The 26,693-nt window shown below is 40.2% G+C and overlaps 1 protein-coding gene across 2 annotated transcripts in view; it reads left to right on the forward strand.

Annotated features, from left to right (window-relative positions):
* The window catches only part of FGD6 (FYVE, RhoGEF and PH domain containing 6), a 102,468-nt gene that overhangs the window by 24,114 nt on the left and 51,661 nt on the right, over positions 1 to 26,693 (forward strand). For both annotated transcript variants that reach the window (XR_013347765.1, XM_077832123.1), the window contains exons 3-5: positions 12,567 to 12,708; positions 17,429 to 17,496; positions 17,591 to 17,621. Coding sequence is in view for 1 of the 2 variants with exons in the window: in XM_077832123.1 (XP_077688249.1) it covers positions 12,567 to 12,708; positions 17,429 to 17,496; positions 17,591 to 17,621 (241 nt within the window). In the remaining variant the exon portion in view is untranslated. The remainder of the gene's footprint in view (positions 1 to 12,566; positions 12,709 to 17,428; positions 17,497 to 17,590; positions 17,622 to 26,693) is intronic.

Here is a 26,693-nt window from a genome sequence, read left to right on the forward strand (position 1 = left end):
ATTACAATGGCTCCTGTGGAGCTGTTTCAGTGTACCATGGCTGTGGACTCTGCTTTTCATGGTTTGTGCCATGGTGCTGAGAGGCTGAATTGGAACACCTTAGGACACAGTTTTGGCTTAGATTTACATTTTGTCAACATTCTCTTACTGTACGTAAGTTTAATGACTTTATTCAGAAAGGGTGTTAGTTTAAAAAAGAATCTTGTCAGAAATTAGTTTTAACTGAGATTTTAAAATATGTTTCTTGTATGTAGAGCATGGAACATCCGAGACATGCATGCATATTTATGTTGAACGCTCCAAGAAATGCATAGAGGAATCATCAATCAGAGCTCTAACAGAAAAATGAAAAATGCTTATGCAACTACAGGAGGATGACAGCCTGCTATGAGAGTTGTCATTATGTACTTCTGGAAGCAGTAGCTTGTATTTGATATCTGAGTTAAATAGCAGGGATAAAAAATACCGTTAGTTTGGTTTTAGTTTTCCCTTTTTAAAAGATTTTTCTTTCTTAGGAGTTTTTAAAGGCAATGCAATAATGCAAGTGCACTTATATAATGTGTAATATATAATATATGTGAGGTATGATGATTTAAAAAGTGGCATAGTAAACATTTTATACAAGTGCATAACCACCAAATACGCATCAATCCAGAAGAGATCTGAGAGAGAGAGAAAAATGCCACAAAACATTTATCTAGAGTGGGGAGACAACCCCCTGCAAATCCCCACTGAAGGAAGAGGACGTGCAGTGTCCCTGATCTGAGGTCAAAAATAAAGTCTGCTAGTTAAAAAGACAAGATTATGTTCTAGTTTCTCTACTGTGGGATTCTTGAAGTTTTCTAAAAGGGTAATTATCAAAACTGCCATGGTTTTTATGGAAAATTCCAAAGTAATATCCAAAATCAAATTGCTCAGGTGCTTGATTTCCCCCTCCACCCATTCCGGTCATGCTGCTTGAAGGATCTCTGAGACCTTGTCTACACTGCCATTTTACAGCACTGCAACTTTCTTGCTCAGAAAAAACACCCCCCTGAGCACTGCAAGTTTCAGCACTGTAAAGTGGCAGCGTAGACAGTGCACGCTGGTAGCTACTCCCCTCACGGAGGTGGGCTTTTTTTAGAGCGGGGTGCCGCGACTACACAGCCATGTTAAATCGCTGTCACGGCAGCGCTTTAGTGTTGCTAGTGAAGACATACCCTAAATGTTCATGCACTGTACTCCTGCACTCCTTAATCCCTTCTGTCACATTCTTTCACAGAGAGGAGAGACTGGACCCCACAACAGTAAAGATAGCGTGAATCCTCACAGCTGCCTTGATCTATTTCTTTTAGAAGAAATCTTCTACAGAGGTCTTTCTATCCTTCAGCGCTCTAAGTGTCTACAAAGGCAGAGATCAAACCACTTTTCAATGAAACTCAGAATTGTAAACTTAGTGGCAAAATAAAGGGAAGATCAAAATTATCTGATTGGTTGCGTTGTGCTTTGCCATAATGTCAAGCCAACAAAACTATCTCACCTATTACCCTTTGTGCTGGGGCAAGTCCCACTGATACAAAGGGCTCACTCTATGGACTTGTCTTCGCTGCAGTATTAACTCATTGTTTACTGCTTGTTATAGTTTGAGCTTTGCCCCTAATCGGGTCCTTTTCCACGCACGCAAATCTCTAGCTCTAGTTAAGTGGGGCCTTAAACTCCAGCTAGCTGGCCCACCCAGATGTAGGTGGAAGCTTGAGTGCAGCTGATGATCAAGCTGGTAATGCAGTGGGGATACAGTAGCCTGAGTTGCAACAACTCATCAACTACTAATTCAATCTGTGTAGCCCTAGTGTTGTTTCACAGTGTCTGCTGCTTTCACTTGAGCTAGCCTGTCTTGAACCGAGTAACTTAAGTGTACCGACTCTAGCTAATAGGTGCAGTGAAGACAAACCCTTAGGCCATATCTTTGATGAAAAAAGAAAAAAAAAAAGAGGGTGGTCGGGGTTACTAACAGCTATCCTCCTCTAAAATCCTAGAGGAGACCAGTGCTAGCACTAAGCATAAGCAGACTAAGCAATTGCTTCGGGCCCTAAACAGTTTATGGGGGTCCCTTATTTGCTTTTTTATGGTTTTGCAGGGATGGGGCAAAAATGTTCCTGCTTAAGACCACAAATGGACTAGCACTGCCTCTGGTGAAGACAATGCATTTTAGTTATCCTGCAGTGAAAAACCCATGCCTTTTTTAGCAGTGAAGACAAAGCCTAAGTAACTTGTATGCAGTGACATGACTGGTTCAGGCAGAGAACCTAGAACGTCAAACAGTTACAGCAGTCCCCATTAGGACTCAAACACTCTGTCTGGAGAGGAAAGAAGTGGTCCTAAGGTGAGCTCATTCTAGAGACTGGGAGTGGTTGGGTCATTACAAAATCTAAACTTAATTTCCCCAATACTAATTTCTCTCTACTGTTACTCATGCCTTCCTGTCAACTGTCTGTAATGGGCCACTCTTACCACTTCAGTAGTTATTTTTCCTCCTTTGGTATCCTGCTGTTAATTGATGTGTCTCATTAGACTGAACTCACACTTGGTAAAGCAACCCCCATCCTTTCATGTATTTATACCTGCTCCTGTATTTTCACTCCATGCATCTGATGAAGTGGGTTCTAATCCACGAAAAGTTATGCCCAAATAAATTTGTTAGTCTCTAAGGTGCCACAAGGACTCCTCATTATTTCTGCTCATTCTTTCTGTGTATCGTCATTAATGCTTAGCGGTTACCAGTGTTTTAAAAATAATGAAGATTAATAAATCATGTTGTAGCAGATACAAATATACTGTACAGCAAAAGACACAAAATAAGACCGATCTGGGACAAGACTTGTTGAGTGATCTCTGTGACTTAGAGTGACAGACTGTGATTCTGAATGAATTGGGAGCTGAGACCAAAGTTCTCATTGGCTGTAAATATGGCTCAGTGCATTTTTTTTTTTTGAAGGCAGGGATAAAGTTATAGGATCAGTTCAGCTATATGTATTTTCTACTTAACTTTTCTTTTAGGATTCTTTCTGTTTATTTTCAATCCTGGGCCAAATAACTTTTTTCCGATATCTGTTAATGGAGGCACAGGATATCAGGGGACAAGTAATGTGGGGAAAGAAACTCATTCTGGAGGGAAGGACACTGTCTTCAGAATTCAAAGGCAGCAGTAAGGGAGGATTAACCATCTGTCCAAAGCTTGGTGCAGTTGGCCCTTCTCCAAAAGGAGGTGTGGTGTAGGCTGGTGTGGGTATGAAGAGAGTTTAAAGAACTGAAGAGTGCTAAACATGGATACAGAAGGGGAATAAAAAAACAAACCAACCCTGAGTTCTAGGAGAGGCAGGATGATTAAGGCTCTGGACTAGAACTTGGGAGATGAAGGTTCAGTTCCCAGCTCTGCCCTGACATTTTTGCAGCCTTGGGCAAGTCATTTAATTTCTCTGTGCCTCAGTTCCCCATTGTTTAAATGGGACTGTTAATACTTCCACTCTGCTGCCTGTTTTGTCTATTTAGATTGCAAGCTCTTTGGGGCAGGAAATGTCTCTCATATGCCTAGCTTAATAGCGCCTAAAAGTGAGGCCCTGGTTTGATCTTGGTTGGCACCTGTTTTATCATAATACAAATTAAAGGCAAGGCTGGATGTCTGCCTCAAGCTGATATTTAATTTCAGCCAAAATGGTGTAGCTGTTTCCCACACTAAGGCTAGGGAAAAAACATTCTGGTGACTTTTTATTTGGAGAGCTCCTACGCTTTGAAGGAGGGAACTGTAATGTAGTAGAGGTTGTCCTTTGTGTCAGGGGCCAGTCCACATTAAAGTATATCCAAATTTGCCTAAGTTACTAGCCTTTGAAAAATTGTAGTTCGCACATGCTCAGCAGAGACTTGCTGGAGTTTAACCGCTGAAATCCATGAAGATTCTTCCCTCTTTGAGCATTGTCCATTCTCTCACAGCTCCTACATGTGATTGGCCTGAGCATGCACCATCCCCACAAAACAGCAGAGCATATTCCAGCCCGGGGCTACAGAATTGAAGCCAGAAGTTCTTTTAATGTAGCCTTTGTGTATAATTATAAATAAGTAAAACTTTTATTAAAACTAGGGCTGTTGATTCATCGCAGTTAACTCACATGATTAACTCAAAAAAGTTAATCGTGATTAAAAAAATTAATTATGATTAATTGCAGTTTTAATCACACTATTAAATTATAGTGTACATTGAAATTTATTGCATATTTTTGTATGTTTTTCTACATTTTCAAATATATTGATTTCAATTACAACACAGAATACAAAGTGTACGTTGCTCACTTTATATTTTTTATTACAAATATCTGCACTGTAAAAATGATAAAAGAAATAGTATTTTTGAATTCACCTCATACAGGTACTGTAGAGAACTGTCATCTCTTTATCATGAAAGTGCAACTTCCAAATTTAGATTTTTTTGTACATAACTGCACTCCAAAACAATACAGTATAAAACTTTAGAGCCTACAAGTCCACTCAGTCCTACTTCTTATTAAGCCAATCACTAAGACAAACAAGTTTGTTTACATTTACAGGAGATAATGCTATCAGCTTCTTATTTACAGTGTCACCTGAAAGTGAGAACAGGCGTTCACATGGCACTTTTGTAGCCGGCATTGCAAGGTGTTTACGTGCTAGATATGCTAAACAGTCATATACCCCTTCATGCTTCAGCCACCATTCCAGAGGACATGCTTCCATGCTGATGACGCTCATTAAAAAAATAATGCGTTAATTAAATTTGTGACTGAACTCCTTGGAGAAGAATTGTATGTCTCCTGCTCTGTTTTACCTGCATTCTGCCATATATTTCATGTTATAGCAGTCTCAGGTGATGACCCAGCACATGTTGTTCGTTTTAGGAACACCTTCACCGCAGATTTGACAAAACGCAAAGAAGGTACCAATGTGAGATTTCATAGCATCATAGACTTTAAGGTCAGAAGGGACCATTATGATCGTCTAGTCTGACCACCTGCACAACGCAGGTCACAGAATCCCACCCACCCACTCCTGTAACAAACCCCTAACCTATGTCTGAGCTATTGAAGTCCTCAAATCGTGGTTTAAAGACTTCCAGGTGCAGAGAATCCTCTAGCAAGTGACCTATGCCCCATACTGCAGAGGAAGGTGAAAAACCACCAGGGCCTCTGCCAATGTGCCCTGGAGGAAAATTCCTTCCTGAGCCCAAGTATGGCGATCAGCTAAACCCTGAGCATGTGGGCAAGACTCATCGGCCAGACACCCAGGAACGAATTCTCTGTAGTAACTCAGATCCCGTCCTATCTAACATCTATTTCTAAAGATAGCTACAGCACTGGACCCAGGACTGGACACAGGTTTAGGAATCTGAAGTGCCATCCAAAATTTGAGAGGGACGACGTGTGGAGCATGTTTTCAGAAGTCTTAAAAGAGCAAGACTCCAATGTGGAAACTACAGAATCCAGACCACCAAAAAATCAATCTTCTGCTGGTGGCATCTGACTCAAATGATTAAAATGAACATGCGTTGGGTCCACACTGCTTTGGATTGTTATTGAGCAAAACCTGTCATCAGCATGGACGCATGTCCTCTGGAATGGTGGTTAAAGCATGAAGGGACATATGAATCTTTAGCACATCTGGCATGTAAATATCTTGTGACGCCAGCTACAACAGTGCCATGCAAACGCCTGTTCTCACTTTCAGGTGACATTGTAAACAAAAAGCAGGCAGCATTATCTCCTGCAAATGAAAACAAACTTGTTTGGTCTGAGCGATTGGCCGAACAAGAAGCAGGACTGAGTAGACTCGTAGGCTCTAAAGTTTTTCATTGTTTATTTTAAATGCAGTTACTTTTTGTACATAATTGTACATTTGTAAGTTCAACTTTCATGATAGAGATTGCACAACAATACTTGTATTTGGTGAATTGGAAAAATACTATTTCATTTTTTGCAGTGCAAATATTTGTAATAAAAATATAAAGTGAGCACTGTATATTTTGTATTCTGTTGTAATTGACATCAATATATGTGAAAATCTAGAAAACATCCAAAATATTTAAATAAGTTGTATTCTATTGTTTAACAGCATGATTAATTGCAATTTTTTCAATTGCTTGACAGCCCTAATTAACACTGATTTAAAATACTAAACCAACTACAGATATGATTTATTTAATAAACTATTAAAATAAAGAGACGAGTTTGAGGTTTGCGCACACAGCAAATTGGATGAAAAGCTGTAACCATGATGGAGTTGGCATGTTATACTTCACAGGGGGAAAACTTGTGTGCAAAGTATTTGGCACTGTAACCATGACATTTTCAGATGCATTGTTTATGGTGGTGCTTAAAGTTTAGAAGTCCATAAGAGATTCATACTGACAAGCAGTTTTTGTTTCGTGCCAGAATTGCATTGTCATAATTTACAAAGAATTGCCACAGTATCTCTTACCTTCCATTTTTTTGTGTGACATAAATAGTGTTACAGGTTCATTTATTGGTTGTCTTACTCAGCAAGCAATAAGAAAAATCTAGTATTACCATTTAAATAACCATTAAAATGCTACGTTATCAGACAAAGCAACATTCTTAAGATTATGTAAATAACAAAAAGTTTAACCACATCTATCTATAGACAGCTGGCTCACATGATATGGCAGGATATTCTTACTCAAGGAACAGTGTGATGAGTTAGCAGTGAGGTGTTTCACATGACTGATAATGCAGAAGTTTCTCGTACCAAAAAGCATATTAATGTTGGGGCCCTGGGCAAAGAATATCTGACAAAGAGGAAACAAGATCAGGATGGATATTTTGGGAGAGAGTAGGATTACAGAAGTCTGTGCGGATGCTTAACACAGAACAGAAAAAACTACTCCACGAAGAAAGCTTTGACATAAAATTGAGTTATTAGGGGGAATTAATACGTGGTGGCAGAGTTTTTAAAAAGAGGATAAGAGGGTAGGAAAAAGAGAAGAAAATTATGGCACATGGGCAGAGAAGCTAAAATGGCCATGAGGCATACAATTGAGGCATACGATACAAGGGAGAGAATAATTTTCTAAAGGAAGTTGCACTCAAATTTCATTAAAAAACTTATATGTATAAGACTGTCTTGAAGATGTGATTAAGGTACCAAATCCATTAAATTCAAATATTGAAATCTTCAAATCTCTCGGGGGGGGGGGGGCTGATCAAAAGCACATGGAAGTATTTTCATTCTGAATGGGCTTGCCATTGGGTCCATGAACACTCGAGATATTTGTGTCTACAAAAGTTGCTAAATGGGGATTGATTTTCGTTATTCATCTGTAGAGAAGTATCATCCCAATGTTAAACAACTGAGGTAAAAGAATATGAAGGGTTATGTGTTGCGCAGTGACCCACTGAGCTGGGGAAATGGGAGTAGCATGATGAATGGACTGTAAAGTTGAACAGGAATTACTCTGAGACACTATGGCAGCTGGGATGGCTATCGCTTTTTTGTTTATAACTAAAATGGCCATAAGAAACATTCCTGGAGCACTCTTCTGTGTCCTGATGGTCTCAAAGAGACCTTTAGAACTAGAACAGATACTCTTGACTTTCCTATACACTCAAGAAGCTGAGATGTATCTACAATCTGAGGCATGTTCCAAAATACAGTGGATGACAAAAAGGATGTGTTTCTAATATGGTTATTTATATTATTGTACAATTTAAACTGCTTTTTTTTATATTTGGTATAAATCGTGTTATAAATGTTATGTCCATTCTTTTTCTCATTGATGAAGGATCCAGACAAACCTTTGTCCAAGGGGGAAATTTAATATAAGTGTACCACGGGATTGAATTTGGTAATCTTCTCAAAATGTGAAGGACTCTGACCCCTTCAAAGTGTCCAGTGGTGACTTGGGCAGCCCTGGGATCATAGAATTTCAGAAACCTATGTTTAAAAGTTCTCAATCTCATTTGCTATAAAACATGTAATTTATCTTGCAGCGTTATTTTGCTCTACCTTTGAGATAAACTGATCAGTTCAAATTACATTTTACATAAAGTCAAGAAATTATCTGTCACATACTGTAGCTTGAATATTGAGGACTTTGGATAAATTACAGTAAAAACATAAGGACTGAAATTTTCAGAGCTACCTAGAGGGATTTCAAGCCTCCAGATTCCCTGTGGATCTTCGAAAATCTCATCCAAGAAGTAGAGCAAAATATTTTTAGTACAGATTTCCCAGTTTGACAGAATTATACCATATGCAGGGCATCTGGGTAGAAATATGGAGGGATTTAGACTACAATCTTATGACAATAGCGTGTTACCTCTTGGTTTTGGCACAGAATAAAACAATTTCTTGTTTTCTGTTCTCAAGAGCTATAGATATGCTGTCTGTCACAGTTTTGGGGTAACTGCACCTTTAATCCCCTCTGTAGTCTGTTTCAGGAATGCCCACTCAGGCCTCTAGTTCTCACCTTTCTCTGAGCAGGGATCCACATCCCTCTCCCTTCTCTTTAGACTTAAGCTATAACTCCTCTGAAATTCATGTTGCTTCTCTTGGCAGGTCTGACTAATGACCAGCCCCTGTTCTTTTGTTTCTCTCCAAGAGCGATGACCAGTGAATGACAGTAGTCATGAGTAACATAAGCACATTCTTCTTTCATTTACTTGAGGACAAAAGCATCCAGAGAACATATAAAACAATAAAAGGATCTAAACGCTTTACCAACAGCTCTACATCAGTCCTATGGAAACCCTGGCAGGTTCAAGGTCTTCCAACCCTTCAGCAGGGTTGGGTATCTTCTACACAAAAGGTCATCTGTTTTTTGCATCAAAATGAAGGCACCTCTGCCAGGTTAAACTCAGCCTTCTATACCAAAAGCCCTTTCTTTGTCTCCTTGGGCCTCTGAATCTGAACTTGTATACGCAAACCATCTTAGGGGTGATATTTCTCTAAAGCAGTTCACACTCCCAAGGACTGCAATAATCTCTCTCCCCCCCTTGCGCACTCCCCCCACCACTGTTTTAAGTTCCTGGAGGTGCTGTGGTAATCCTCCCCCAAGTAGTTACTCTAGCCCACAACAATAGTCCCCAAAGATACTGTTTGGGATGGAATGAGACACACAGTTTTAAGAAGCGGGAACAATAGAAATATCATTTGACTTAACTACACCCATGGTTTTTATTTCAGAAGTGTATAACGTTGTTCTAGACTCTGCTGTGTGAAAGCCTAACTCTGCAAAGTTCTGAGCACCAATGTGATCTTATCCAACCCTCTGGACTTAGTATCGGTGGCTAGACACTCCACCTGCCATACAGAGCTCTTTAGTATGGTGGAGTCAAAACCTGTGGGCTTCAAGCCCTGCCCATCCTGTGATGGACTAATCCATTTAAAAAGCAGGCACAGTAGGTACTAGCTCTGTCTAGGAGAGTCGCACATACCTAGCAGATGCTTACTTTGCCTCACGTTTTCTAGGCAGATGTGGAAGTATTCACCCCTACCCAGGCTTCTTGGTCACATCAGCAGTACAGGAGAAATTGAAGTGTCCTTGGGGGTACTCTTGGACTAAAGGCCCAAAACAACTCAGCCTCTTTGGATGAAAGTCATATTCTTCTTTATGTGGCAAACTGCCAGGCCTTACTGGCCAAGTATGAGTTCCTAACCTGAGACCAAGTGACACGCTTCCTCACAAAGCTTCTGCAAGACAGCAAGAGGAACTAAAAGATAATTAAGGAAGGTCAGCTGGTGGCCAGGTTGGCACTACTCGTTGCGATGTATGCCTCCAACACCATTGCAAAGTCTCTAGCCACCATGGTAATGAAACACAGTGTGATGGCTCAAAGCATTGGGTATCGCACGAGAGGCACTGGCCGCTGTTCAAGACTCACACTTCAAGGGCAAAGAGCTATTTAGCAGGCAGACAAACAGCACTCTGCACTCGCTGAAAGACTCAAAGGCCACCTTATGCTCTCTAGGGATTATATCTCAGTGCTGTACCACAAGCCTTACTGCCCTCAGTCCCAGTTGAAGCCATGGATGCCGTCTCACAAACACAGGCATCCTGAATACTGGGCCAGGAAAAGGACAAGATAAAACAGAGGGCACAGCCTTTCCACTTCCTCAACAATGCACCCCAATCCTACAGCATGCCAGTCAACCTGACAGCTTGGTCGAGAGCCCATCCAGTCCAGTGAATGAGCACTACTTTCAGAATCTGCCTCCCTCCATTCCACCAGGCATGATCAGTTGTAACAGGATGATCATTGCCCCTGGCTCTCCCATCCAGTTCCACTCATTACCCCCTATACACACCTCTCCTCAGGGAAGCCTGCTGCAATCAGAAGTGGCCTTGTTGCTTCATCTAGGAGCCATAGAGGAGGTTCCAACAGAATTCAGGGAAAGAGGCAGCTTCTTCTGATATTTCCTCATTCTGAAGAGGAAAGGAGGTCTTCATCCTATCCTAGAGCTGAGGAGACTGAACCAACACCTACACTGTCCTGACGTTCAAGATGGTAATGCTTGCCTCTCTCATCCTGTCTGTCCAAGCTCAAAACTGGCTCATCTGTTGGAGGAAAGGAACTACACAGTATTCAGAGCTTTATAGTATTACCTTAATAGGACCAAGCCATTTTTGCTGTCTCCCAGCTTCTTTGTAGCTCATTCTGGCCAGGGCATCTCATCACAAAGAATCTCCAAGTGGAGGCATGCAATGCTATCAGTTGGCTGATGAGCCCCTCTCTTCGGACATCAAACCACACTCACTAGAGCATCTTTTGCTTGCTTCCGAAATGTGTTGATCTCTGAGATCTGCAAGGCTACAACATGGAGTAACCTGCTGACTTTGATGAAATATTATGTCCTTGACATGGCTGCCGGGATAGATGCCAAGTTCAGGAGAGTGGTACTTCATTCATTGTTTGACTGATTCAGCTGACGCTCACTGCCACTGTCCTGAGGGTATGCTGCTGGCCAGCCACCAACACTGGGATGGTGCATCCCATATGGACATACTCAAAGAAGAAAGAATGGTTACTTACCCTACGGTTAATGTGGCTCTTTGAGATTTATATAAATGTGGATCACAGGACTTGTGCTCCATCCCCACTTTTTGGAATCCTCACCAGCTTGGGTTTTGAATTGTGAGGGTATGAGGGAAGTTCATGAGACGCACAGGTTACGTGCACAGCCCTAATGGATGCTGATGTAGAAAAACATCCAGTGTCACTTACATGAGGCATGTACGCACCTACAGTGGGATCCTCGCTGACTGTAACATCTTGAAGAACTCCAGGTACTGTAGGGTAAGTAACTGCTCTTTGTCCATGTCCATTGGAGTAAATGAGACAGGAGGGCATTCAGCACCTTGCTGGCTTTGAAGGCTGATCCGATGAATGGTGTATTGATTTGGTATAACTTGAAATTATTAACTACTTAATTCCATAGTTGAAAATGTTGCTATGCCTTTATCTTTCTCTCTCTCTCCCTCTCCCTTCTCTACCTAGCACCGCCACCAGGCTAAAGTAAATTGGCATGTTTCTGTGTGAGTTTATCAGAGTGTTTTAGACTCTGAACTCTGTTCTTATAAGAAGCTGCTTAATAGTTTTACAATAGTCTGTTTGCCATTTGTATCTTCCTTGCGCTCTCTTTCCTCGTGAATTTTCTTCCTGTGAAACATTCTTAAGGCCTTTACTGAAGATGTCAAGGTAGGTTAGAGGAGGGGGGTAGTTCATAGGATCAGCATGCATACTTGTCGCACAAAATCTCTACAAGTTACAAATATGGCTAAAATTAATGAGAACTGAGACCTCCATAATGCATGTACAGCTAAAGAGCCTAATTATATTTTATAGTTTTGACAGTTGTCTAAAAGGGATATCACTGTTTTTATTTTCATTGATTTTATGGATCACCAAAATGTACATTCTACAGCCCCCCCCCCTTTTATTTTTTAGGAAAGTGGGTATGTATTGAACTGACTCCCTGTGACATTAGTTTCAACCTCATGTAACTATTTAACTAGTGCACGCCTTAATAAACAAGACTGAACATTTATTTAAAACAAAACCCCCAAAACAAGGTTGTCAAACTGAGCATCATGTACAGAACGAACCCCAGTGTCATTAGAGAGAGAGCAGAGCAAAACAGAAACAAAAATGACAATCTCCCTTTATCGCTCTGGACACATGAAATAAATATATTATTTATATATACACGCTAGCAAGAGGGGATGGAATTTCAAGTTTTGCCCTGGATGATGGCAAAAATAAACGCTGGCATCTGTGAAGGGTGTAAAGAACATAAAACCCTTTTGACTATTTTATTTGTATGGCACTCATCTGCTGTGGCAATGAACATTGTGTAAATACCAGTATAGATACAGCATTCCAGAATCATTAGGTCCTCTATGGAAAATCCTGTTCTATCTTCTCCAGGGCTCTCAGCACTTCTAGTAGCAGTTAGCCTCATTGCTCTGATGGATAGTTTTTCAAAGAAAAATTAAAAGTTATGCTAATATAAACCAAATATGTGTTTTGGGTTTTTTTTTCTTGTAGGACATCAGAAGATCACAGTGATTCCAATGCGTTGATGGGAGAGGTTCAATCAGATGAAGAGATTATCAACAGCTCTGATGAGGAAGATGACACAAATTCTGATTCTAGCAAAGGGGAGCTTGATCTTCAAGAATATAAGCAGGTGTATTTTGATTTTTAAAGCTGTGCTTAGTGTTTTTTAGTTTCCCATATAGTTTGTAAAGGGAATTTGGGGAATATTTACATAAGAGATGTCTTCTTGTATAAATGTAAACCATCATTTTTCACATGCTTTTTGCATTTGAAAAAAAAAGTACTTTTTTTTTTAAAGCTTCATACTTGCTGTGGATTTACAAATGTCCTTGATGTGAAGAACCCATGTTTAGAAATAGTCATAAAAAGTGTGCACTGCTCAGTCCATTAGTTATTCTTAATGCCTCAAAGGGTTGTGGGCCTGTAGTCCTACACACCACGCACCTGTATATGTAGAGTTCCACAAACTGAAGTAAAGTGCAAAAGAGTCCAACTTGACTGCTTTGTCTGCATGTTTTAGACTGCACATTTACTAAAGCTCTTAATCTCATCCTCTGGACCTTTGAGTCCCAGAGTTTCCTGCTTTCTGCAGGGTGAACTGAAGAACATTGGAAACTGATTACCAGGAGTGGAAAACAGGTCACTAGAACTGCTGAGGCCCTTCCCAGTGCCATCTCATTGGTGTTAGGAGCATGGGCAGATGAAACTATTGTGATATAGGAGTCTTCCAGCCAAGTGTTGAGGAAGGAAAGGCTACTTTTCAGTGACAATTTCTGGTTCAGCGGAACAACATTCTTGAAGTTGCATGTCCAGCCACACAAGCCTTTCAAATCAGTAAACTGTCTTGGGGTATGTGCGCACTCCACAAATTATTAGCTTCCTTGGACTGAAACATATGAGATCCTGCCTTTTAACCAGTGCTCACTGCTCCTTTCCAATGACCAGAGTAGACATGGGGCCCAACCCTCGCCCTGTTTTGGGGATAGTGTAGGATTCCTGTTTCTTGGATTTAAGAGTCACTGCTCTGGCCCACACTACTCTGCTTTCTTGATTGTATCTACTCCATCAAATGCAGAGGCACCCATTAAAGAGGGTTTTCTTCTCTCTGCTAGTCCTGGTTACCTAGCTGGCACATTACCCATTTAAGCGCCTAAATTCAGTGCCTTCAAAGTGATGAGGTACAGTGTTCCTTTGCCTGATCTCCACAAGATCCTTCTTAGCAGGCTTGTTCTGCTCCAAGTGCCCTGGAGGCACCTTAGCCATAATGCCTAGATTCTGGTTCTCTCTTCACTGCTGTGTGTGCTGGATGGCATGTCTTTGGAAGATACTCCCTATGTGATTTTCCTCTTCCCATCCCTCCTTCAAGCCAAGGGTGACTGGGTAATAAAACAACCTTTTTGAATCAGTTGATGATCTGGAGCTTCATCTCCTTTCCTAGGGGCTTCCTTTGTCATCTTTTCTTATAAGTATTAGAGGTTTCTGTCAGCTTCCCAGCACCCCTGAAATCTGCGTGGCTGTAGATTCTGGCATCGGCTTTCCTTCAGACCTGCGGGGACTGCTGATTCTTCATCTCCTTACAGGGCAAGTATCTTTTTGCGCTGTGGTGGAATGTTATGTCAGATGCCTGCCTGCCTGCCAAGGAGAACTAGATATAGGATTTCCTGTTGCCAGAAAAAAAAGAGCTCCAAGTTCAACAAGGTGAATGTGTTGTGTAACAGCTTTGAATTTCCTCATATTTTTCTGCTAGTGCCCTGAAAGCTTGATCTTAATAAATCAACTTTTCACTTGAGTAAGTTGGGGTGTGGGGGGAGTCAGCAGCACAGTCTGTTCTTGTGTAGCTAACCAAAATTGTGTGTGGGTATATCAGCTAACATCCCAATGTAAATATCTTTCTCACAAGATTCAGAAGAGCATTCCTAGAAACACACAGCGCAATGCTACTTCGCTCATGAAACGTCTTGTGTTTCATAGAATATACTCTTGCCTTCATGTAACTCAGAACTGGTGGTGAACCATCTGGTTTTTAACTTGCTCAGCTGGCCTGTGGCGCGTGGACTCTCACAGCTGCAGATTAACTTTACCAACAATCTGCCCCTTGCTTGAAACTTCTAACAGTTCCTGCAGCTGCAGGGGAAAATGAAACAATCTCTGCATTGGTAATCAGCTGTTTGGTGGGTTTTGTTTTTCTTGGCAAACATATCCAGTCTCTAATGATGTTTCTCACCCACAACAGCGGGTACAGTAAACAACTGCTGAGAAAGAACACCTCAGTTTTTACCCTTTTATCACCTGAAAATAGAAAGAACTCAAGGCCCAAAATTTGAAGACTATGCTTCAAATTCTCCTCAAAATGAGTGTCTTCTGACTGAACAAACACCGTGTGGCATTTCCAGTGCCCGTTGATCTGAGAAAAATCTTCTAAATGGTGTTCAAAAAACAAAGGGGCAATCTCTCAGCTCATGCTTATTTTGCATTAGTATTTTACTACTGTTTAATCGTTACTTTTAAATTAGTTTGCAACTGTCAGTTACAGTGTTGCCAGTTATTGTCTTGCAAAATCACAGACTGCATGTGAGTTTATTCCCATAGTGTTAGCTATGCTCTCTATAAAGAGAGAGAGAAGGATGTACACCATATCCTTGTATAAATATAAATGTCCTGAATTTGGTTGGTTTTAGTGAATATTTCTAGACACTAATATGGGGGATTAATCTTTAATTAAAGATTATGTCACGTGAGGAAACATCCAGGAATATGTCCAGCCAAAATTCGCCACCCTACTGGTTGGGTAACAAATTGCTCCAACATTCAGAATTTAACTTCTTAGATTTTGTAGTCCTGTAGCTTGATATCTGTGGTCCTTACCTTTTGTTGGGATTGGATAGTGCCTGGGATATCGGAATAACAAACATACAGTGTATGACTTCTGAAATTCTTAGAGATCAGCAAACCATATGAAGTGCCACTTGAATTATTGATGTAACACCATCCTACAATACTGATAGAAATGAAATCGTATGGGATTGCATCTGCATTACAATCACCTTTTTGAAATAAGAAAAGGAGTACTTGTGGCACCTTAGAGACTAACCAATTTATTTGAGCATGAGCTTTCGTGAGCCACAGCTCACTTCATCGGATGCTGTAGCTCACGAAAGCTCATGCTCAAATAAATTGGTTAGTCTCTAAGGTGCCACAAGTACTCCTTTTCTTCTTGCGAATACAGACTAACAGGACTGCTACTCTGAAACCTGTCTTTTTGAAATAGGAAATGAAGCAATAAACCTTTCAAAGAGAAATGTTGCAACCTTATTTCAAATATCATTAACAAGTATGCAGCAATGTAATAAAAACAGCTAAGGTTTTTAAGGTAAATCACTCAGTGTCTGGTCTTTTACTACTGTTCTGCATATGATGTCACCAGAACTTCAGCTTGATACTGTTTGTTCTCTGTGTTAAATACCTACTTATCTATGATTTATTTTCATTTTATCTCTCCTTTAACTCCCCATTGTAATGGAAAACCTACATTGATAATAGACATAGTGCCAGCTGATAACAGCTAGGCCGGTGGCAAGCCAGGACTGCTACTATAGAGATATATTTAAAAAAGAAAAGGAAACTGTAAACACAAACAAACTGTGCAAAAGCATCTTTGCATGCCTGTCATCTTTTCCTCATTTTGTTTGCTGCACCACATTCTTGGAATTGGTATTAAGTTTTGGCCCTGATCCTGCAAGCTGCTCTGTCTAGGTTCATTCCTCCACCCACATGGAGCTCCATTGACTTCACTGGAGCTCATCACAAGTCTATCACAAGGATTATCATCTCTGTGTTGTTGGGTGACAGCTTGCAGGCCTGGGGCTCAGATTGTAAATTCTTTGGTGCCCTTTGTACATGTTTGTACAGGATCTAGCACAATTGGACTGTAATGCAAATAATTCCACATTCCATTTTATTAGCCAGTATCTTAAATATTCATATTCCTGTATTTTTTTTTCTGACTCGCATAAGACTGGGGATTCAGTATTTCACATTTATTTAGCACTTTTCTTTTTGAGGGATCCCATAACAATTCAAGGATTAAAATATCAGATGAGATAGCTGGGTGTGGGGGTTGGTTGTGAGAATTCTCATATTTTTGACTTTGGAAAAAATGAGAATTAATGGCATTCTAGTGTGATTGGATTCATTCAATCCCTGTGCTATCATATCATGTTGAGGGGTATGTATGCATATATTTGTGTGTCTGCATGTGTTTCAGGACTGAAATCTTATTTTACAAAGATTATATTTCTTCTATACAGTAGACTTACTAGCTAAAGAAATCTGATTGTAGTTAATTTTAGTTCTTTTTTTTAGATTTAATAAGGCAGATTCTCAATAGTTTACTTTTTTCTTTTCAAAGTAATACTATTTCCTATTACATTTTTGTCTTTATTAAAAGCATGAAAAAATTAGTGTTCATCTCTTGACAAATGTTCCTAAAACCCATTTGAGTTTACTGCAAATGTGTATACCGTATTCACAAATGAGCCAATAAAATTGATGAATATGGATATAGAGTATTAACCACACTCCAGTTCCTTCAATAGCTGACAGCTGTCACTTTCAGTATGGGCTCTGTTGCTTTCCAGAGTTTCTAGACAGGGAGACTAGTGCTTATTTATAGATTAGCATTTACACATCATTCTATCCAATTCTAAATTCAATTTCACACGAATTAATCTCTAAATACCAATAGACTTTAGAGCAGTATAAAGTGATATTTTTTGTAGGAAATTCGGCTTGAAGTTGATCTTTGCTATTTGTTTGTGAGTACATAGTGTAACATGTAATTTTATCTGCAGAGCAAAGCAGCTGGAAAGAAAACGAAAGTTTACCATATTGCCAAGGAGATCATGAGCTCGGAGAAAGTGTAGGTGTTAATGCTAAACTCAAAATACTTATTCAGTTTATTTTAATTCTGCAGTTCAAATGTAATTATTTGCTTTTTATTACTTTTCTAACAGATTTGTGGATGTGCTAAAGCTCTTGCACATTGTAAGTATCTAATAAAATTTTTTATGTTCTTTGTTCTCTTAAATTTCAACATTTAAACAGTATTGTACTGAAGTGTATTTTCTTTAATATTTCCTCATTTAAAACACTGAATAAACCTAATTAGGCAGTAGTATAAAAAAAACCTAAATTGCTGGAATTTTTCCCTAACAAGTATAGTGGGTAAATGTGTGGTAGTATCCCCCTTGATGCTCATGCAAAACTTCCATTTAAACTATTGGGATTTTGGATTAAATATTAGAATATGCCCCTAATTGTTTTACTATAGCTCCTTATTTGTTAATGAACTATCTGGTTGTTTGGCAAGAATAATTCTTTCTCCATAAATAGTAGTATGAAAATTTTTGAATAAAAAACCTTTTAAAATTATTGTTTTTTTTACCAACTTGAATATGTACAATGTATGTAAAAATATTTTACCTGATTCTTAGATAATCTGTTTAAATCTGGGCTTTTGTACTGCAGTCATCGTCGTACTGTATGTTTTGAGCTATAACTCTTTACAGGTATGCATTTTGCATTCCTTGATGTTATGGGAGCATATACAATACCAATGTCCACTAATGGAAAGGTGCAAATTAATATTTAGTCAAGTATATTTGGTACGTTGGTATCAAACCCTTGATCTTGTATGCTAATAACACAATAAGCAGGTATTCTGTTAGCTACTGTAGAAGATGCTAGAACTAGCAAATGAGGAGTTTGGCTTTCCTGGGCACGTGATTTTGCTGTCTAATACATTAGAAAACATACAGCAAAGGTATTGGAAATGGATTGTATAAACAGAACTACTAAGTTGAGAGTACACAATTTTTTTACATCACAGGAGTGTACTGATAAAGTTTATAAGAAATCATATTTTTTCTCATGTACTGATTTTCAGTTTTCTTCACTCTACCTCTCCTGAGTAGTTTTTCCCCAGGAAGGAGAGAGAGTTCTACATATTAAACATTTCTGCTTTTACCAAGTGAGTCTCTTATGCAGCGCGTTCTGCCAGATTGGAAACAAGGATACGTTTTTTCTGTGCCTGTAAAACAGACCTCCTCTCTAACACAGGAAACAAAAATATTACTACACCACCTGTTGATTTTTGTTATATTTTTGAGTGATTGTTTTCTGAGTCTGCTAGGGCTTGAACTTTAAAAGACTGTGTCGGATAGTAATGGCAAATTTATAGTTTACAACCAGCATTGTACTTAGTCCAGGCACCAACCATCTTAAATACCTGTTTGGGGAATTGAGCATAAGGCACTATGAAGAGATAGTGTTTAAATACCAAAGTTATACGTTTTTAATTAGTTGCTAGCTGTAAAGTAAACTGCATGGCAGAATGTTCTCAAATGAATGAGGACTCTTGTTGGCTCAGGGACAAATATCAGAACATAAAGGCAGTGCAGTGTAGTGGAGAGGATGCTGACCTGAGTCTCAAATCTGGGATCTAGTCTCTCCTCTGCCATTGATCTGTTGTGACCTTGGGCAATCAGTTCAGCTCTCTCTGTGTTTGTCTGTTTAGATCATAAGCTCTTTGAGGCTGGGACTGTGTACGCTGCCTATCATTAAAAGGAAAATCACCATCCCTATTGGCAGAGTTTATGGAAACCCAGTGTTGTGTTTAAATGTAACAGTACTCCCAGGGAATCTGACTATCCACAAGAATGATGCAAAGCCACTTAAAAGACAATTATGAAAGTGAGGTTCTATGTGGAAAGTAACTTTGCAGCACTGCCATTGTGGGATTTCACTTTTATTGTGTCCCAGTAGTTTTTGTCTCACTTGTTTAGCTTGCTGACTGCCAGCCAAGCAACTCAGCTTGGGCTCCCAAAGTGACGCCTGGGCCCTTTTCGCCCTGTGCTTCATCACCTGTAATAAAGGTTCTGCAGGCCAAATGAGGCTGTGTGTTTCTTCAGCTGCAGCTACTTGGAGTTGAGTAAGCAATTCTGTGGATGGTGTGTTCAGAGTGGAGGAATATTTAGCTCACTCAGTCTTAGCAACATTGGCTCTGCAGCACTAACAGGAGTAAAGAGCAGTAAACTCTTATTTTTGTCACTGAAATCAACAAGTATAATGCTGAATACACCCAGGGAGCAGATCTGAGTGAGAAGGTGCCATTTTACACACCCATTTTTAAGAGCACTTGAAGTGAAAGTTAAGGTAATTGAGGATGCGGATATAGGTGCAGGCTGGCTATACATAACCAAGTCTAATTTTGCTTGCATTTTGTTGATTATATTAACTAAATTGCTTTAGATGAAACAACTCTCCCAAGCACTCAAAGAACCCATCTGAAGGTTGTGGGGTTTTTTTATTTAATGAGAAGAGCAAAAAATAAATACTTAAGACACAGTGTTTGATCATATAGAAAATGTTTTGGTTTGTGATCAGTTATATAAGATCATGAATTAATGTAAGCATTGTGTTGGCTATAAAGGTGCTGATTGAGATACTGGCCTTCAATTTTGCACAATGAAGTTTGCCAAAATGTGTAGAGTCAGTGGAGTTGCTCCGGACTGAATGACCCATTTAATTGTAATCCTGTCTCCTCGCTCCTTCTTTGAAGGATGAAATTCTATTAAAGTGCAGAAACTTCACTCTCAGGAGCTGCAAAAAACAAAATACTTAAACCAAAACAGTGTGCAGCTTGGGGTCAGTTTATGGCTGGCCTGTGGAGGGGTACACTCTAGCCCGGGGGGACGCAAGGTACTTCCATAGAAGACAACTCTCATCTGGCTGCAAAGCATTATGGAGCCCAAGGAACAAGCAAGTTGTCCACCACTGGCTGAAATGTTCCATACCCCAAAAGGTCAGAGGGCCTACACACCCTTTACCCTATGCATTTGTGAGCCAGCTCCCTTTCCCACCCTCCAGTATCCAGGAGGTATTACATATTGCAAAGGCCAAATGGCTCTCTCCACACCACTCAGTAGGTGTATGGGTGTGCCCCCTTACTAGTGCCCTCCAGCTCTCAAAGCCTCATTTAGCCTTCTGAGTTTTAGAGTGAACAAAATTAAAAAGTGAACATTAGGGGTCTTCCATTTGTTGAATTTCTGTCCGCGTTTTGTCTACTAGAGTCTCTGGGTTAGTCATTTCTTGGTTATCTTTACCCATATGCCAGTATAATGCGTTAGATACTCTCTGTAGAACAGGGAGTGTCTTCCAGGGTGCTTGTACAATGCCTCGCACGACAGTGACTGATGGAGGTCTTTGCATGCTACTGTAATATAAATAAACTGTTTGCTACTGGTGAGTTATAAGGGCTAGGAGCTGGTAAAAAGAAAACTGGCAGCCCATCAGCAAACATTAGATCAGCATTTTTTTAATGGCAGATCTAGCATGTCACCTGCTGTGAGCTTGATGGATGTTGAGTTTAGAGCATGCTAGCTAAGCAGGGCTTGCACACACCATTTGTAATTTGAGCTTTCACTAAGCCAAAGTGAATTAATGCTCATGACCCTAGTTTTCCTTTAAGATTTACACAAGGCTATAATAGATTATGCTGCAGGGTCAAGATTGTCATAAGTGATTTTCAGTGCCTCGCTCTGTGGGGGCCCAACTTGAGACATGGCAAACGGGTGCCTGATTTTCGGAAAGTGCTGAGCCATCGATCTTCTGTAAATTGGGTCTCTTTAAAGTATTTCAGGTTGGGCACTCAGTCACGAGTCACTTGGCCTTTATCTTGTACACAACAGGAAAAATTCAAGGTGTCTCATCTTCCAGCTCCTAACACGTGCATGCATGAAAAGGCGTCTTGAAATGTTGACGTGTTTGACAGGTTACATACAGGAACAAATTTTCAAAAAGTGGCCACTGATTTTGTTTGTTTGCAGACTGGGTGTTTAGGCACAGAACTACAGAGCTACAGTGACTGCATATGCAAGTGGTAGAAGCCAGTTGAATCTGGCTGAAAATTGGAACCATAGATAGGGAAATAGCTGCTTCTCATACATGTAAGTAATGCACAAATGCATCCTGACAATATGTGGGATTTATTTTAAACTCTCTAATTCAGTATGCAGCATAGGCTAGCTCAGTGGCCCTGAACCACTTTTTGGTGGAGTTTCCCTCCTGTGAAGAATTGGCAGATGAGTGTTACCTCTTTTTGTCCCCATCAGCCATGCTCACATATGTTAGCTGCCGTTTCTTCTTCTTCTGTTCATATTCTCTCCTTTCCTTTTCTGCCTCTGGTTGGTGTATCTCTGCCTCCCACTTCCCCCTCCTTCCCTCTTTTTACGATCTCTGTGACTCCCAGTCAACAAAAGGCTACAGACTGCTTAGAATAGGGGCATCTACTTGGTTGCACTTAAGGCCAGATGCATATGCTCTTGCAATGTAGCTGAGTGCTGGGAACAGAGGAGAGAAGCTTGGGCCTGTGGGTTGCTGCCTGGGCCTGTAGCCCCATCCTCATGAGTTGCTCCTATGTCCATTTGCGTTAGGGGCCACTGCTATAGCAGGAAGCCAAGGCAGGTGGCTTTCCAAGAGCCGCCCACTGCATTACCCACAGCAACAAGCACATTTGTATTTTGAGAGGTGTGGATCTGAGGTCAAGCAACTTTATCTCCGCTGGTGCACTCTCGCTGGGCTAAAATGGGGACATGTTCACCAGGGAACTCTGGGTTAGCTTGTTGCTGTTTTTGCAGCATATTTACACTGTAAAAATACTTCATTCTCTTAGAAATCTAAAGATTAGACTCAGACTTCACAATGTAAACTAAATTGCAGTCAAATACTACAAGGAAGCAATCATAATAGATCTGGGGGAGCAGAATGGTGTACAGCAGTAAGCACAAGGCTGGGAGCGAGGAACTCCCGCGCTCTAATCCTAGCTCTGGCCGTGATTTGTTGTGTGGCCTTGGTCAGTTCTCGGAACCTCTCTGCCTCAGTTTCTCTGTCTGTAAAAAATAAATAGTGATATTTACCTTCCTGCCAGATGCGAGGTGAGGATGCCAGTACAGCTCTCTAAACTACTGGAGTGCTTTAGAATTGCTGAATGGCCGTGCCAGATCTGGTCGAGACATTTAATAATGAATTACAGCTGTAGCTAGATTATAAAGAAATGTTAATGAAATAAGTTGGTCTGGCAGGGAGCACTGGTGGGTTATCTAGTCCGTTCTCTGCATTAGGATATTGTGAACATCTCCCCAGTCAGATAATTGACTATGTTGTAAAAATTAAGTATCTTATGCTATTAAAGACCTGTGAATTATTGTACTAGTCATGAAAACGACATAGAATTACTTGTCAGCTTTCTAGGACTGATGAGGTAATTTGTGTACTTGAAAAACAGTACAATCAACATGTATTGACTTCATTATAAAGTATCACTGATATAGTTAAGCGTATGTATTGACCTTTTGTATTAAATATGTGTTTGCAAGATCTATTACAACTATGTCCCATGCAGTCGTACTTGCAGTTTGCCATGTTGTGGCAGCCTGGCCCTTTCCTAGAATGTGAAAGTTGGGGGTGGGGGGGTGTATGTGTGCGCCTTGAAGAATGTGCAAATGCAAAAAAATTCCTGACACCAAACTGATATTTGAGCTCTTTGGATTTGTACTTAAGCAGGAATTGCACATAAACTGAAAGATGTTTCTGCTGATGGTGTGTTAATGTATGATAAGAAGTATGCGACTACAAACCAGGGTGAACATGTGAATGGAGCCCAAGCGAAAGGATGCCAGGATCAGCATTAAATTATGCAGTTGTCTCTTTTTTTTTTAAATTGCAATTTTTAAAAAAAGACTATTTCTCTTTTCTGACACATCTTGCTTAAACAATGTCTGTCTCTCTCCCTGTGCAGTCAAAAAGCTGTCTCATCCATGCTTTTCTGAATAGTGGAATGTTAATTTCACAAATTTTAAATGAACAATATATGTGCAACTGTACAGAAATCTGAAGCCCATATGGGCTCAGGCCAGCAGTTTAGTGAAAGTTCAGCATGTGGTTAAGGTGGATCTGAAATTGGGTCCACATCTTTTCCCTTGTTCCCCAGGCTAACACAAAGTTATAGGGGTCATTTGTTGTGGCCTTGCACTTGCAACACTCTAGTGAGAGGGATGCAAGTCACTGTGACACAAGGCCTTTCTGGGAGAGAAGAAGGGTTCCTGTTGATGAAATAGCGGTGACCCTATTATGAATCATTTGTCAAGTTCCACAGTTGCCTAATTAGCTGAGGAAATAGTGTCAAAGGATTTTTGACTCCATGGTAGCTCAGACATTGCTACAAACTGCTGGCAAGGATGTAGTTTAAAAAACAAAAACAAAAGGGCAAGCCCACTCATGCGTTTGTTAGGAGTGTCTTGCCAGACATTAACAGAAAAATGTAGTATTTGTAAGTAATTTAACACTTACTGGAGTAACTGAGCTCCCTCAGGAGCCACTGGTTACTCTACTGGATAGTGACACTTGAAGCAATCTATAATAGATATGGATGCCATTGTGTAACACATTCTGGTGACAACCAGATGTGCCTTCATCTCAAAGTAGGGAAATGAAGGTCATCTCTTTTGTGTACACAATGAAAGGAGACGCAAGAAAATTACAGTTGGACCAGAATATAACAACATAAAGTTGGATCCTGCAAACAGCATTGCATAAAGCAGTTTGGAGCATCTGGGCCATTGTTATTTATTTACTTCTTTGAAAGGAAAAAATCATCCTGTTAAACTGCATGTCAACATACCTTTTTTGTTCTCACACACACACACGCAATATTTATATGCTTGTCACATCATGTAAAACTTCTGTTTTGTCACAAATGGTACTATTCAATTGAGTAAATGTCTCATTTTAAAAAGTGAATATTTTAGCTTTTTTTAAAAATACAGCATGAGTAGAATTCAGTTTATTTTATTTGAGAAGTGTTTTAAATACAAAGTGTGATTCTTAAAAATTCGTTTCAATGTTGCTGCTGCATTGCTTCAAACAGAACACGTTGCCTATGGCAGCTAGGGTGATGGCCTTTGAACAGTTCAGTGCAGGAGGAGGCTTTAGCAATGTTATGTTCTGGTATAACTATAAAATCAGTGAGTGTAATGCGGATTATTTCAATGTGATCGCATGTGATACTGATCACTGAGTGCCAAGTATACATACATATGTTAACTTTTAACAGTGATGTTAAGGAAGTTGGCCATGTTTTTCTATTTAGTAGTGAACAGATTAGCTTTAGAGGGAAGCAGGCAAGTGCATTTAATTAACCTCACTGTAATTCTTGAATTACTGCTCTTCTTTTAGGAAAAAATTATCCTTGTACTGAATGACATGCATTTTTTTTGGAGTGAAGTTTCATTTTTCTCTCTTTTTATATTCTATTTATTTAACTATATTAAAAATGCAGCCATTATGGGCTCTCGCTACACAGATACAATATTAATGAATTTCATAATCAGAGGACCAATAGTTATGAACATAGACAGTCACCGCATTCTCCTGTCTATTTCACTCTTCTCCCTCCTATCCCCACCCTCACTCCTCAGGCTTATGCTGTCTGCCTTCAAATCTTTTTAACTTCAGCTCAAGATAAACCTCAGGAGGATTACTTCAAAAGAGCTGCCAGGTCATAAATAAATTTTTAATATTGCTGTTGTAACCAATGCACAGTGCATGTTCAATAACAGTGATTTGATAATTCCCAAGAAATCTGAACCTTTTCTCCTTCTCATTTTTGTTTCATTTAGCAGTCTGGTTTGTCACCATTTGTAGGTTTAATTTGATTTGCCTTGTATCTCCTATATTACCTCTCTTTCCTCTCTGCAGTAGTTCATCTGTTGACTTATTAGGGACTGGGCTGACAATCAAGTATCTTGACTGGCTGTTATTTCGATGATGAAGTCACATTGTATGATCCAAAGCTCACTGGAGTTAATGATGACCTCAGTGGGCCTTGGATCATCCCAGAGAGAGCACCAGGGTCTCCTGTGGCCAAATACATGCCAGTCTTCATATGCTAAAACGGTAACTTAAATAAATGGTGTTTAAAACTGACTCCCTACTCCTCTTCCAGTGTCTTGTCAGGAAGGAGCTTCTTCTGCCGATTGCATTGTATACAAACAAGCTTTCATGCACTGTGCCTTACAATGTTCAGATAACCTATGCCAGAGGACAAAGCAAGAATTTTATGTTGTTTTGGGGAAAAGACTCCATCCAAGGCTGAGCTACAAACAGTGAGATCCAGCATTTACTAGTCTCATGCTGGCTTATGTATTAGACTCAGTAACTGTCTGCTCTTGCTAAGTGTACCAGTTACAAGTACTAAACACAATGTATTTTGCCCAACGTTCTTCAGAAGTCCTGTATTTGGGCTGTATTAGTCATTGCAATTCCTTGTATCATTTCAGCATTAAGCAGTGCTCAAAAGCAGTGTTTCCCAAACTGTGGGTTCTGACTCACCAGTGGGTCATAGGAAGATTCTGAATGAGTCATGGGCCCAGAGCAGAGGGGAGGCCTGGGGGTGGGGGTGTTGGAGAGCAAGCCCACCCCGCATTCACCCCACAGCAGCGGCTTCTGTCCCAAGAGACTGGGCCTGGCTCTGCACTCCAGGTGTTTCAACCTGGCACACGGGGTCACAACGCCACTTGGGTTTTGGCCTGGTCACCCCTCCATTATGATAGCCAGGCAGCCGGTGCCTCTTCTCTACAGCAAGTTGGGTTGTGATACCAGATTGGAGGGTGCTGCTGCAGGTGGTCTGTGCCTCCTCGGCAGAGCAAGGAGGAGGCTGTGGAGGGGAAGGAGACTGCTGTATGATTTTTGGTGATCCCCTCTCCACAGGAATTTGGGCCCTAGGCACGTACCTAGTTTGCCTATGCATTAATCCAGCCTTGGTTTGGACAAGCAGTACCCCATGTGACAGCAGTACCCCATGTGACAACTTTTTCTTAATACAATACCGTTTTTATGAAGTTTAATACAAAATCTATCCTACTGTTGCACCGTTACAGGATTTAAAAATAGTAAATGGGGGTTTCTGTATCATATATGTATAGTGGTGGGTTGCAAAAAACAGCCACAGAATTCAGTTGGTAGGTCACCTTAGTAAAATGTTTGGAAACCATTGCCCTA

The sequence above is a fragment of the Eretmochelys imbricata genome, chromosome 1 (genome assembly GCF_965152235.1).
Source record: "Eretmochelys imbricata isolate rEreImb1 chromosome 1, rEreImb1.hap1, whole genome shotgun sequence".
NCBI lineage: Eukaryota > Metazoa > Chordata > Testudines > Cheloniidae > Eretmochelys > Eretmochelys imbricata.